At 42.3% G+C, this 15,521-nt stretch overlaps 1 protein-coding gene across 1 annotated transcript in view; it reads right to left on the bottom strand.

Moving 5' to 3' along the window:
* Positions 1-15,063, bottom strand: part of hectd2 (HECT domain containing 2) — a 57,204-nt gene extending 42,141 nt beyond the window's left edge. Inside the window, exons 1-7 of the mRNA XM_085296088.1 lie at positions 14,531-15,063; positions 7,512-7,653; positions 1,677-1,815; positions 1,460-1,562; positions 1,195-1,284; positions 548-612; positions 216-261 (exon numbers count right to left, since the gene is read on the bottom strand). Of these exons, the coding sequence (XP_085152214.1) occupies positions 216-261; positions 548-612; positions 1,195-1,284; positions 1,460-1,562; positions 1,677-1,815; positions 7,512-7,653; positions 14,531-14,614 (669 nt within the window). The 5' untranslated portion in view covers positions 14,615-15,063. The remainder of the gene's footprint in view (positions 1-215; positions 262-547; positions 613-1,194; positions 1,285-1,459; positions 1,563-1,676; positions 1,816-7,511; positions 7,654-14,530) is intronic.
* Positions 15,064-15,521: the final 458 nt, after the last annotated feature.

Raw genomic sequence — 15,521 nt, forward strand, 5'->3', positions numbered from 1 at the left:
ACATGATGCATGTTTAAGTGTAAAGTTGCCAACAGGGCGCACTGTTTTAGTCTGTCAGCCACTTTGCAACCCACCTACACTCTAGCTCCCACTTTCATGCTGTATCTGACTTAATCAGCTGTACTCTCTGTTCTCATTTATTTGATTTCTTCACTGATTTGTGATGAAGATTAGTTCACTGTAAGGGGCCTTCTGGGTACTCCCCACAATCGTACCTGAACGAGAATGAAGTAAGCTCGCAGATCATCTTTTGTCCGAGGCCTGAAAAAAGAACAGACCAAACCCAGAACACAGTGAGACACTGTTAACAAATAGTCCCACAATATAACAAATAACTACACCAGCAAAGAGGTACAAAACAGAGATTCAAGGTATTACTTTAAGCTATTTTACTACAATTTAAAATAAATGAACAAGAATTCCAACATCAGTGATTAGAATGTGAAAAATATCAATGAAATGTTAATAATTTCCTTTCATAAAAGCATGTATAGTAAACTTCATAAGTGGAACATGATAACACAAAGATGCAGAGAGCTCGTCTCACCCTTTCCACTCCCTCAGCAGGCTGTTAATGATCCCTTTCAGCACTGACTTCTGGATGTCCTGAGGCTAAAAACACAACCGAAAACAAGCTTAGTGTACAGAGGCCTACAAAGAGAAATAAAAACACTGAACGGCATATTCATCTAACCTTTACCACAACAGGAAGGTCACTTGTTCTACTTTTAAATTGAGAAAACGCTCACCAGGTGTGGACGACTCCAGTACTACTGCGAGGAACCCTGGAGTCAGTTTTGACCAGGATATATCTCTTAATACACATAACCCAAAAATCTCTATGACTGCCTTGTTTAATATGTGCAATACTGATCAAATTAGAAACATGCTAAATGCTTGATGCTAAAAAACTAGTTCACTTCTATGCTGGAGTATTGTCATTCCCTACAGTCAGTTCCTAAAAGCTCCCAGAAAAGCCTTAAGCTGATCCCAGCAGTTGATCAACTGCTGGGATTTGCTCCAGCAGTTGCACACAAGGTGTTGGCTGATGAGGCCCATCAAATGTAAAATATTTTACATTCAAAAGTGATTACAGGAAAACTATCGTGATTGCAAACAGCCAACAAACGAATTTCAGAGTATTTTCTCCTCGTTTCTGAGCGTATGTAAGCATGTCTGAAGGTGTGGTCTCACCGTGTTGAGCAGTGCGTCATAAACAGCGTTGACAAACTTGGTGTTGACTCCTGAGTCCTCTATAGTGTTAAACAATCCATTCGCCTCTCGCTGGGAAAGGAGTGACGGGGAAAACGAAGGCAGAGTAACACACGGAGAGAGTTAGTGAAAACTGCTTTCCCATCGCACCACATCGTAAAACAGTTCTGTGAAATTTTACCAGCATTTAAAAGTGTTTTCTCACAACAGGCCATTCGCTGAGAACCAGATTCTGTGTGTGATATACCTTGAAGGCAGCGTTGATTTCTATGAAGGAGTCAAAGGTTGTCAGGTAAAACTCCCGGACCTCCCTCCAGTCTCCTGATTGGAGGGCACGCTCCATGTCCTCCCTAGCAGCCAAAACACACGAAAGACTTCACGGAGACCGACCTCTTTACCTTTGATTTAAGGATGTTTCCTGCATGTTTAAAGTGTGTTTAAAGCTCCAGCGAACTGACACCTACTGAAACTCCTTGGTAGTCTTGGTGCGCAGGGGGATGATGGGGTCAGAGGGGAATGGAGCTTTGACCTCTGGAGGAAGAGTGTCGATGGAGAGCCGATGCTTTTGACGAACATTGCTGCATATCGGAGGCAGCTCTCTCCCTGCAGGAGAGGAAAATAAAGAAGAGGAACCAGTTCAACTATAGCACACTCTCAGTAACACTGACCATCTGCACAGAAAACATGACTTAAGGAGTTCTTTAAAGAAAAAGAGTTTAAAAAGGAATCTGGATGCCAAAGTAGAATTTTACAGGAAGCCACATCCTCTCATTTTCTCAGCCTAGTGAGCTACACAATAAAAGCTTTCTCAGCTATAGCAGCACTCACAAAGGCCTAATCACGGTCATAATATAATATCAAGTCTGCTCGTTAAATGTTCATAATGTAAAGCAGATATCTGGTTCAAGACATCTTGTTTTATGTGCAGATTATTAATAATTATGCAATGCAATCTCTGTTTCGAGACCCTCAAAACGCTTTACAATTCCACTATTCATTCACTCTCACATTCACACACTGGTGGAGGCAGCTACAGTTGTAGCCACAGGTGCCCTGGGGCAGACTGACAGAAGCGAGGCTGCCATATCGCGCCATCGGCCCCTCTGGCCAACACCAGTAGGCGGTAGGGTAAATTGTCTTGCCCAAATAATGGATGAAGATGGATGGATGGATAAAGATGGATGGATGGATGATTGATGATGGATGGATGATTGATGATGGATGGATGGATGGATGATTGATGGATGGATGGATGGATGGATGGATGGATGGATGGATGGATGGATAAAGATGGATGGATGGATGGATAAAGATGGATGGATGATTGATGATGGATGGATGATTGATGATGGATGGATGGATGATTGATGGATGGATGGATGGATGGATGGATGATTGGTGATGGATGGATGGATGGATGGATGGATGGATGGATAAAGAGGGATGAATGATGGATGGATGGTCGACGAGGGGTGGATGGATGGATGGATAAAGAGAGATGAATGATGGATGGATGGTCGACGAGGGGTGGATGGATGGATGAAGAGGGATGGATGGATAAAGATGGGTGGGTAGATTCAATAAAAACATCAAACTGTTAATTACTCACAGCTGTAGATCTGCAGCTCGACAGCGTTTAAACTGACACATGGAGTGAAAATGAAAATAAAAACAACAACTGCAAAACAGACATTGGGCCTGTTTTGAATGTTTCTCGGAACATGTAGGTGTAGGGAATATGTGCTGGGAGACAAAAGAGGTCCACAAACAGAGAAATGAATCAACAACAGCTATTAACCCCAATCAGTGTGCAATCACAGAGGCCAGGCTGCGCTGCATAACACACATGCATTCATCTATCCTCCCACACTGATGACCATCCATCCATTCTCTTTATAATTAGCCTCAATCCCAACACTAACAATAGGCAGGCGCAGCCCTGTCCAGGTGCATTGTGGATGCTCATTCTGCAGAAGTGGAAGGATTGTGCAAGCAGAAGATAAAAGGGACACAAGAACAGAGATGGGCACGTGTTATATCACAGAGAAACTCCTCTCATCCACCAACAGAACAGCTAAATGTCTGCATTTTGTCCCGAGGGTGAGGAAAGATGCTACAATGAAGAAATCATTGTTTTAGAAAAAGTAATTAATCCAATAGTGAAAAAAAAATGTGTAGAAGTAGATTTCAAATAGAAATTTCCATTTCATCACTCGTTGTGATTTTCTCAGCCTCAGTGAAAGATGCCCCCCCGAGTGCACTTGTGTCAGCAGGCTGCCAGTTTGGTTCGGTGTTGGCTGAAGATTTAGTACCTGGTTTACCTTTTACTTTTCTCCATCAGTCCAAACATCTTGTGCTGCTCTGTGTGTATCTGATTGCGCACAAAACAAGACGTTCTGAACCATGAAACTGTCCAAAGAGCATTCCAGACAATGGATCAAACCGCTGATCAAAAGTAAACTTTGTATTGATGGTGATTGTGAAGGAAGATGAAAAGGAACAAGCCATCCTCTGTGGATCAAGAATATCAAACATGCAAACGGTCCATGAAATGAATCAACTACAAAAGCATTTAGATTGTGCTTTGTCTGCCAAAGCCAGGACTATTTAACTATTTTGAATAAAATTATCTGGATTGGAACCAAATTTGAATTGGCTCTTTTTTTCATTATGCTCCATTTCTGTCATGAAATTCTCCTCGATGAAGGAATTAGTTGTTTCATTAATGAAATCAGACAGAAATTCATAATCAAAGAGGAAACAAAGCTGCAATAAGGAGAAGAACATATTGTTAAATCTCACCTTCCATCTTCACTCCCCTGTCCCTCACCATCCTAATTATCATTGCTTTGTCAGCTCGTATATCACTGAGCGCAGGGCTGACAACAACAAGCATCCGTTGTCATGACACCTTTTGATCATAAGAGTCACATTCATCTTTTTCCTCCTTCTCTTTCTTTCTCCAGAGTTTACTTTGATGTCTCTTGATGATGGGTGAGAGAGATCTTCCCAAAGTGTTTTCAAGTGCTTTCCATTCAATCCTGCTTTCATTGCTGCAGAGGTTTCTGAACAAAGCAAGCATCAGACTGGAGATGATGTGTGCACCTTGTTTGTGAGGCAAGTTGCACAGTGATAGCTTCTTATTCAGTCACGTCACAGCAAAATATGATTGCTGGTTACCTGCTCTATGTGTGAGCACATGGCTACATGACTACTGTTTATTACAATTATGCATTTTTTTTATTCTGTTTAACTTAGTCATGCATCAAGTGGCAACCTTTGGGGCAGAAAAATGAAGTCAAGCGCTAAAAACTAGAGTAGTCACTGCAGTCAAACACCAGTGGATATGTAAACTTCTTCATTGGTCTTCCATGTACATAGTTTCCACAACTTTTTTAAGGATTCTGAGACATGGCAGCTAAAGTTCTTTGGAAATCACCGCATTGGTGCAAAAATGTTGTTTCAGTCACACTGTGACATCTTTGACATTTTTCATATTTTTAGCAAAAGAAATAGGAACATATGAGGTATTTTTGCCAGAGGCTACAAGTAAAACAGTTCCTAAAGATTCGATTTAAAATTTGTTTTTTATTTATTTTTTTGCTATATTGTCTGTTAAGTTAGCTACCTTTTTATATCTGATTGTTTCAACAGACACTTCTCTGAAACTGATCACGTACCAGGCTGGGACTGAAAACGAGTGCAAAAGCAGCCAAAGTCCAAAGAAGGACTTTGAAAGACCTGCAGAAGCCTCGAGAACTGTTACTCAAGACGACTTTAAAAAATGACGAGAAAGCTCACCGGAAGTACATACAAAGAAAATAGTGGTGGTTCAAGACTTTTGCACTTCGTTCAACCAATTTAGCCATTTTATATATTTACTGCATTGAGTCATATCACGCTGCAGTGGAACAGTGTTCCTTCTGAGACCAAACTCCACTTTTATTTTGACAAATCTCTACAAAAACCCGTAACACGTTACAGATGAAGTAGCAAATTGTGGTGATTATCCAGCAGGCTGGCCGACTGTAACGGGCCCGAGGAATGCAACAATATCTCATGTGTGTGTCTTGATGGTTTTCACTTTCATATGGTTTTGATTTGGGGCGGAGGTTTGTATAATTATTCTGGCATCAGTAGCCGTGGTGACAAAGTGGGCTGGTGGGTGCTCCGCCGGGTCTCTGTTCTCACGCGGCATTTAAAAACAACCACGCCTTTAACAGGAAGCAGCATCCCCTTTACCGTCAAAACACTCACAATGAAAAAATAATTAAAGCCACGCAGAAAAGCTCGCAATCTGATAACTGCAATGCTAATTTAATAAGAGAAACTAAAAACCTTATCTAAACACATTTTTTATGCCACTTGCCCAAAAATGCTTCACGTGCAGGAGAACAAACCATTTGTAATTATTACTTGTTTCCAGCTCTTGAGTCTAAGTGACTTGAGCTTCAACTGTGAGTCAGCTGAGATCTGAATCACCCCTTAAAAATGTCTGTAAGTGTCTCGTTATTAGTGAAGGCGTCTGATCTTCTCACACTGCGGGATGTTGAAATCCACAGCCGCACAGCTTTTTCTCTTCTTCTTCCTTTTCAAAGCTTTTCATTTCAGAGTAGCGATGTCATCATTTGCAGGCAGCATAAACAGAGTGTGAGTGCATACATCAAGCACACTGTAAACAGAGGAAGTAACACATCATTACATCGCAGACGAGGACGGGGATCGGTGCTTCCAAGAGAGCAAAGAGGCGGCGAACAATATTACAAAACACTGAGCAGCTTTACTGCTTTGGAATGAAGCAGTGCCGATTCAGACGACAGGAAGTCGGAGCAAAGCTTGTTGCACAAGTAGAAGTAAAAAAGCCACAAGTTCAATTTGACTAAAGATGCTAAAGGCAAAGTGTTTCATCTACACATTTAAAACCACAGAGAAGCCTCACAATTGCTTTTATGGTGAAGAACCTAAACATCAAAAGCTCTAAGAGTTTCAATGTTTTTTGCAGTAAAGTAGTGCATTTTGCACGTAATCAAATATTTAAAGTGCTTCTGGAAGCAAGTCTCAAAACTTAATCCTATCTAAATATGCCAGCAGAAAGCCAAACCTTTCATATCAATGCCAACACTTCAGAGGTTTGGCACCTTTGCCCCTAAATCAGGTTTTAAACACTTTATTCCATTTGCAGCAGCAGCATCAAACTGTGCATGCACATAGTTTCACAACATCACACCATCTTCATCGTTTGGGTTTGTGAGTGTCATATCTCTTGATCTCTGTATGATGTCTATGGTAAAGTTCTTATTATGTCAGTTCAAATATTTTTCATTAATATGAATCAGTTGTCACAGTGTCTGCGGCACAGTGGTGCAGTGCGAATGGTTGTGTGTCTGTGTTTTCCCAATGACAGCTCAACAGTCTAATTCTGCTGGAACGCTTCAGCATTATTGCAGTAACTTAGATGCACATTACACGTTTTTTTAAGTCTGGCTTAAAATAATGTAAAAAAAAAATCAATGGAAAAAAGGGAGAATGCAACAAATAACTCCAAATAATTCTCCTATTTAAATCCTTTTAGCGTTTGGGTTTACAGAGCAGTGCTTCTCCAGTCAGGTTCTTTCAACAGGCAGATTTTGCCAAAACAGTTTTAATTCGCTCCTGGCTGCTGATGGGCCCGTGTCCCCTTTTCGGGCTGTGCCCGGGCCCTATGGACTAAGGCCCAGCCACCAGACGCTCGCGTTCGGCCCCCTTCCCGGGCCTGACTCCAGGGCGGGGCCCCGGTAACTCTATCCCGGGAAGGGTGAACTGTTCCCTTGGTGTTCTACTCATAGGGTTCTTCTGAATCGCTCTTTGTCTGGTCCCTCACTCAGGACCAGTTTGCCATGGGAGACCCTGCCAGGTGGCAAAAGCCCCCAGACAACAAAGCCCCTGGGATCCCTGCAACACACAAACCTCTCCACCACAATAAGGCAGGTCTGGGCTTCTCTTCTTAGGCTGCTGCCCACGTGACCCGAGCCTGCTAAGCGGAAGAAGATGGATGGATCGAGTTTTTTTTAACTGTTTTTTAAATTATTTTTTATTTTTACTCATAATGTTTTATGAATGCTAGCTCGAGTCCGGTGTCATTTCCTGAAAGCCAAAGCTCTAATCTGGTCCTGGACCAAAGGCACGAACACAGAATGGAGGATAGAGACAGCATTTTGGGAAATTTGATTAAATTTCCTTTTTCGATGTGCAAAGAAAGACAGAAAAGGGGCAAAACCACTCTGTTTGATGAAATAATAATAAGTTGTGTCTGAACTCACCGTGTCTGAGTCCGTGGTTACCGGTCAAGTTGCCCATGATGCCACCAGCCAGTCCACGTCCAGCCATGTCCCTCCTCTGGCTGAGCGTGGAGATGAAGGTGCCCAGAGATGGAAAAGGCTGCTTGGCTCCTCGCCCCAAACCCTACCACACAAAAACATGATCATGAAGACGAGTGGAAAGAAAGTTTTTTTGCATGCACGCACAACAGACCAGTTATCTCCTCCTTTGTTTTATCTTTTTGAACCGCTGCAAAGTCCTGAAGTCTCAAACGCTTCAGTCTGTAACTCCATAATCAACGTCACCAGTCTACCTTGAGAGAAACGTGAAGAATCAAAGTGGAGATGCCAGCTTTAGTGAGAGACTACCGGACATGACTTCAGCTACACACACAAACCTTTACTTCAAAACTTTATGGAAAACCAGCTCTGTTTATTTTCCGAGATCCAATCACATACAAACTAAAACAGAACTATGGAGCCCTTTAAAACCAGACACAACCTCCATCTTCTCTCCTTTTTTCTATCTCTTCTAGATGATCCAGGTTAGGACTTCAACTCGATTGTGAACATTTTAAGCCCAGATTTCACCCATAACACCAAGAAACCAGCACTTAGTGGTGCTCTAGCTCTTGAGTCAGAACCTCTAAATGAAATCAGGTTTTCAGCTGCATGAACAGACAATGACAACATGACCTGAACTGAATGAATGAACTTAATATTCACTCAGTCTTCTCTGTGATGAATCACACTTCTAATCTTTTTGGTATTTGATGAGTTTTAGGTGTCTGTGAACCACAAGTGCAATGAGAAAAATGTGGTAATAAGATGAGAAGATTGATGAGAAAGCATGTTGAAAAGAGAGAGCAGGAAAGAAGGATAAGTGAGGGAAAGTGAAGTAATGCAGAAAAGATGGGAGAAAGTGGGGAAAAATGAAGGAGGATATGAGACAGGAAGTCAGTGAAGAAATGGAAATGAAAGAACAGATGGAGAGAACAGATCGTAGAGGAGGCTTGAGAGGTGGAAGGAAGAGGAGGTGGGGAGTTCAACAGATGCACAGCAGCCGCTCATGACAGCCGCAAACACACCACGCTCTCTCTCTCATACACACACATACACACACACACACACAGCAGCAGCACCAGCAGTGTTGTGTTCAGGTGATGGAACGGGAAGACAGTTAATCATCCATTCAAAATGAATCAGTTTCAAAAGAAATGAGACCCTGAGGGATATTGTGAACAGAATTTTAGCCCTTTTAGCCCTGACGACAGCCCACACACACACACACACACACACACACACACACACACACACACACACACACACACACACACACACACACACACAGTTGTTTTTCCATGTTATTTTCTCTAAAGCACTAAAAAGAACAGAAAAACAGTCAGGTACATGCTACATTTTCAAAAAAAGAACAGATTACGATGATGGCATAGACGATCAGCCACATAATTAAAACCACCTGTCTCATTTTGTATGTGTCTCTCTTGTGCTACTGAGGCAGCTTACAGTCCTGTGGGCTGTGGGTGAGGCCTGTAATGCGTGGGGTGTGCTTTCGTTCATGCAGAAACCTCCAGGCTGAAAAACAAAGCCAAAGTGGGAGTGCCAGTAGCTGCAGTTCCTCTAACGTCCACTTGAGGCTGCTTCCAAAGTCAGTCCCAATAGACCCCAACGTAAAATTACCCAACTTCACAGTAGATATACATACGTTTACGGTCTTACACACACAGAAAAATGCTCTCTGGTCTCTATGAATAGTTTCCCCATTCATCACAACTGGGTAGTAGTTCAAATTTTTATAACTAGTCCATTTGAACAGGCTCAAAGTTAGGAGGTCTTCTTAATGCACACTGAATTGTAACAAGGTGATTCACCCAGCAGTGCTTTTAATGTTGTGGCTCATTTGTGTATGTGCAGTCTTATGTGTCACACGTCACGCAGAATACAAATAGTACAACAGATACACACACACACACACACACACACGAGCCGACACGTGCCCTTTCATCTCATCTCTCAGCTCAGACGTTCCACAGTGTTAATGAGATGCAACAGGTTTTTCACTCAAATCAGATCAAACACTTTTTGAAAACCCAGAATTAATGCAGGAATACAAAAGCAGACACTGAAATCATTCAATAAATCACATGTCGAAGAAGATTCTCATTACTTCAAATTAAAGTGCATTTAAATTTCACTCAGTGCAGGCAGTAAAGCAGTTGCTCCATCTGAGTTCGTTAAATCGCCACAGGTTGAGAAATTCTGCAAAAAGCGTTTAATGCACAGCTTTCTAACTCGTTGGCTTTTCTTCTTGAGACTCTGCGAGCCTGACATTTGGTGTTTTAACTACAGCTGTTTAAGGACATTTCCACAAAAGTCAGGATATACATGTTTCCTCAGTATTGAATGTTTTTATTTTGAATTTTTTTGCAAACTTACATTCAGACTCAGTTTTTAAAAACAGATACTGATATGCATTTACTTAAATCTTTTGAAAGGTTCCTTTAGACCTATTTTCCCCTTTAATTAGCAGCAAACCCCAATAAAACAGGGTTGAGCCATACGAGCACTCCAGAGAAAAACGTTGTGGCCACAGTGGAAACAGTTATAACGCTGCAAGCCTGACTGCTCGTCACTGCTTTTGTGCCCACAATCAAAAACGATCTTAAGCTAAAGGTGGAGGTGGGTTGCAAAGCAGCCGGCAGATGGGCAAGAACTGCGGGCAAGCTAAAGCAGCCTAAGTAACACAGCCGACATGCAGTTTGTGATATGTAGAAAGGTATCAGCTGAGCCATCATGATGTGGGTTGGCACTGTCACGCTCAGCCACAATCCCAGTAAATCTCAGGGGCTGGGATTGTGGCTGAGCTTGACGTTGATGTCTGAACTAACATGTTTGATTTGGAACTGTCATATTACCATCCCATAACTGTGACCAACAACGACACTGTTGAGATATTTTATACATTTTTTACTTGCATTTATTATCATTTATCAGCTCAGCTGGTTTCCATTAAGAACATTTTTATTGATAAATGTTCATGAAAATAATGACACTGACATCAGTTTGCTGTATATATGGTATATATGCTGTATATAAGTATATTTGCTTTATAAATGGTGCTAATTAGTGCACTAAAAAGCCAAACTAAGATGCTAAATATCGACATGCTGCCACGGTGTTGAAGACCTCACAGAGCCCGAAGCGCCGCTGTAAACTTCTTCGTTCTCTTCATGCAGAGCTGCTTTCCTGCATCACTCCCTTAGAAGTGATGTGTGTATAATTACAGTCCTCTCCCAGTGAAGCCACATCACTCACTCTTTCATCATCGCCACAGGCCTGCCCACGCCAGCTGATTGACAGGTGATGTCCGGGAAAGCGTGCAGCATAAACAACTCAATCAAGGAAATGAGGCTGTCAACAAATCATTCCTGCTCAAGTTTTCTCGATAACTAGATCCCGCTTCACATCTGACAATAATTAAACGGCTTTAGCAGCAGTCTTGTGATTTCCGTCGTGTCCGGCTCAGTCATTTAGTCTGAGAGGAAATGCTGTCATCCAGAGAGAAACCACGCCACGAAGAGCTCAGCGTCTGACTGTGTCTCACACACTCTGCTCAGCCTCTCCTCTGCCAGCTGCTCATCTCTAATCAGATCGAATATGCTGTATATAAACGTGAAGCACTGTCTTTACACCAGCTATAGATGCTTCAGTTCACGATCTCATCCAGCAGATTGACCTGCAGCTGATGTACAGTCTGCTTCCTGAACACAAAGACTCAACAGTCTGTTAGAAATGGTTTCCAAATACACAGACATTATTCCTCATCAAGTTTGAGTAAGCACGGCTTAATGATGCCAGATCTGGCTGAGTTTTGGAAGCACAGCACCAGATGTGAGTCTGACTCTGGATCCCAGATTTAAACTTGTGTTCAAGTCAGCTGGTTTGGGTTGATTTAGGCTGAAATCAGCTCCAATGAGCAGCCAACATTTATCCGAGATGGCTCACAGAATCAGTGAGCTCATTCTGGTGCATCATCATCAGCATCATCACCACAAGTCTGGCATCAGTTTGGAGACCGGTCATGGCAAAATAAAGCAAGCATTAGTCCCGTTAGGATTTTTCACCAAGCGCCAATATCTGGGGCTGAAGAAAAACTCCCCAAACCACTGATAGAGTAGCCCAGTACTGCCTGGCTCTTTTTTTTGGTTTAGTAATCGTGCACAGTTCCCAGGAGCCTCGTTATTTAGTACCACCTTGCTGGAGATGTGAAGCGAGCTGAGATTATACCAAAAAGTGACGTGAAACACTGCAGGTTACACCAGGGTCACGTGCTCTGATGATCAGTCCTGCTTATACTGAGGACGCGCTGTCTGCAGTGGCAAAGCAAATAAAGTTGAGCTCTTTCTTTAAGATGCAGAAATCAGATGTGCACTGCGTGTTCAAAGAGAACCTGAAGCTCATCTCAGAGCCGGCGTGTTGTGTTCAAAGTCAAAGGAAAGCCCCGATGTCACCCTGGACAGGGGACTAAAGGGAAACTAGGGGAACACCAAGAGTTTCTGTGGAGTTCTGAGTTTAGTCTGAAGCTGAGATGAACACAAACACAGACACACTCACTGAAGCACTGCTGCTCTTTCAATTTCTAGCGAGCTGTCAGCGAAGATTCAGTTAGCACGCTGGCTGTTTGCTGTGGATAAACACGAATGTCACCCAGGCAATCTGTACAAAAAATCATTTCTGTCTGATAAACATTCTTATATTTGGAGTTATTTTCTCCTCCAAACTGGGAATCTCATCTTCAAATCCACATGTAATTCATTTTAAACTGAATTCCCTGGTTATGGATTATCATGGATGGATTAGATGAACGCGAGCCAGGTCTGTCAAAGGCATTCTCGGAAAGTCATCTTCAAATCAAATCGCACTCAGCTTGTGCCACTTAATTTATGCTTCAAGGCTTTTCTTAATAGGCTAATCAGCAGGTACTTGAAACATGTTGCCATGGCAATGATCAACAGAGAAAACATGAAAGAATAAAGGGCCAGGGCTAGCTGCTTACCAGCGGCTGAACTGCTAAACAAAGACAAAGGAGACTGTCCAACATCAAAATAATCGTGGATGGCGTCAGATGGATGATGGAAATGCTCAAATATAACCATGTGGCTACAGCATATCTACAGAGATGCTACTGTGAAAGTTTGTGTGGAGTGGAACCATATAAATGGAAGTCTATCAAAGATTTTTTTAAACCTGGAAGCAAAGCGTTTAAGAATTCCCTGAGCCGAGAACTAAGCCAGCTCCAGGACAAACCTGGGAGAACAGGAGGAGCGTCCACCTGTGAGCTCCCAGTGCTAAACCCTGAAGCACCATCCCACAGTGACATGAAAAAAAATTCAGAGAAACTATTTTTATTTCAATCTCAATATAACAATTAACACAAGGCTGATCTTCTGTGTGTGACACAGTCATATTCTAACAACTTGTAACACATGTAAAAGTCGAGTTTCTATTTAGTCAAGGAATTAAAACCTTTAAACCGGCTTTATTTCAGATTTGGCTGATTTTATATCCAATAACTCACAGTTGAAATACTTTCAGAGAAAAACAGCAGAACCCAACAATCAAAGCTTGAAACCCAAAAAAATGTTTGTCATGAATCTGCTGAGTCAGGTTTTACTTGACTTAAGTAACCAGACCATCAGCTCATCAAACTCTTGGAGGTCTGGAAAAAGTCTTCCAGATAATAACATGCTTTCTCATCATCGGGCAACTCTCAGAAACAAGAATTCTGGATCAGGTAAAAAAAAAAAAAAAACAGGGAGCACCAGCTGCCTTCAATTGGTCTGTTTTTACTGGTGGGTAAAACAATGGCAGCCACTGTCTCCAGGAGCTGTTTCTCCAAACTTGAAGCCTGAATCTTTTCAGCTCGCACTGAGCCTAAGCAGCCAGAAAACTTCTGAAGAAGAATCAGAATCAGTCAGGCCAAAGCCCCGGAGAGAAAAAGCGCATGCGGCCACTTTATGGCATTTCCAGACAGAGTGGGTCTCAGCAGTGACAGACTGTTTATTAGCCCCGAACCTTCTGATCTGCACATTCCTGCTCCCTGACACAATGTAGATGACATCAACCGAGCAGCCAGCGAGCCCGCCAGTCTGCTCCAAAGTGACACAGAGAACCAAACCGAAAACAACGCCGGTGAAAAGCCCAACAAGCGAGGCGAGCGCCCGGCTCTGTGTTCGAATGATTACATCACTGCTGGAGAGCTGGAGTCAGGCATCATTATGTAAGGCAGGGGCATCACTTTTTCCAAAAAGCAACAAAAGTGCAGTCTTTTATTTATTTTTTTTGTTAAATGTCACTTTTCTATCTGTTCAGGAAGTTTAGGGGACTTTACACAAGTTCAAATCCATGTACCCGATTCCTGAAGTACAAACAGTGAAGATTTTTGTCTTATTACAAAATGATTTTGGATCAAGTGGAACGTGAAACTGCATTAAAAAAGATGCACGCTGAGAGACTCATGCAGTGATAACCTGCAGTAAAATCCTTTGCTCTAATTACCGTGGTTTGTGTTGCATAACGTTTTTTTATTATTTCTTAGAACACGAAACGCCTGATATCTATTATTACACAGTAAAACTCAAACAATCAGTTCTGAATGTAACAGTATGGGCACACAGACCCCAGTGCGGTTCCTGAACCTGCACCAGTTGCAAAGATGAATGCTTCCTAAAAACCTGTCATTGGTTTGCTTTTTAAAGCACATGCATGAAAAACCTTACCCTAAATTCATATATTGTCTTTTTCAAACGGGATAATGATGTCTAACATTTCTACCTGTAATGTTCAAACGTTGCTTATTTTTTTATAACTTTTCAAATATGCCTCCTTATCACCAGAACAACCAGTAGCACGTGAAACATGTTTTCTGTACAACAAACAGAAAGGGATGACAGGGATCGCTCTGTTGTGGAATAGATAAAGATAAAAGGCGGGTTTCTTACAGCAGGAGGGGAGCTGTTGTAAATTGGTGGGAGCCTCTCTCTCTCCCTCTCAACTCCTGACAGCGCAGAATGTTCTCCATCCATCCTCTGAGCGTGGAAGAGTGGAAACGTTGTTTTGCGTTTTTCCCCGTCCCCTGGAAAGACTCACTCCTCTACAGCCTCTGTGCTGCTGTTGGTCACAGGGCTGCACATGTTTTTAACCAGAGCCAGCTCTGACCCCGAGTCCCCCGGCTGCCTGCTCGCTCTGCTCCGTTATTTCACAAAAATCAGGAAGACTCACATCCTACGAGAAACGGAGTGAAATCTACCTTCGTCGGACAGGTGGGCTTTCCGTTACGCGCACAGCCTGACGCGTAAACGTCTCCAAAAGCGGCGCGTAAAGTCTCCGATGTACTTTAAAAAGCACGAAGCAGTCTTGGTTTTAAATTAAGTTTTTTTCCTAAACTTTGGGGCGAGTTTCTACCCGCTTCTTCTTCTCTTTCTCTCCCTCTCTGCGTCGTCTGACGGGGAGGCAGCACAGCTGCGGGCCGGCGCCATGTTTGGAGAAGGAGGAGGAGGCGCCTGGAGAGCACAGCTTCTCTCTCTCTCTCTCTCTCTCTCTCTCTCTCTCTCCCTCTCTCACACACACACACACACACACACACACACGGGAGAGAGAGAGCTAGAGAGAGGAGGAAATAACGGCAGACAGTGGGCAACATGAGCTTTAGAAGAGAGAACGAAAGAACCTTTGTAAGAATAAACGCATGTTGGTGCTGAAACTTTCACAATCTCTGTGAATTTAAGTAATTCAAGCAAATATAAACGCAACAAGAATCAACGAATACCTGCAAAAAAGGTCCAATCAAAAAAGCAAGAATAGAAAATAGGTAATTAAAAATAATTATTACATAAATAAGTGCATTCATTAATATTTTTTAAAATCACATTGCTTAAAGTTAAGAAACCAATAATTTTATTTATATAACATAAAGCGATCATCTCGGAATTG

Source organism: Mchenga conophoros, linkage group LG13, assembly GCF_057382185.1.
Source record: "Mchenga conophoros isolate Kocher_MC1m ecotype Shallow Benthic linkage group LG13, M_conophoros_male_GT1.1, whole genome shotgun sequence".
Taxonomy (NCBI): domain Eukaryota; kingdom Metazoa; phylum Chordata; class Actinopteri; order Cichliformes; family Cichlidae; genus Mchenga; species Mchenga conophoros.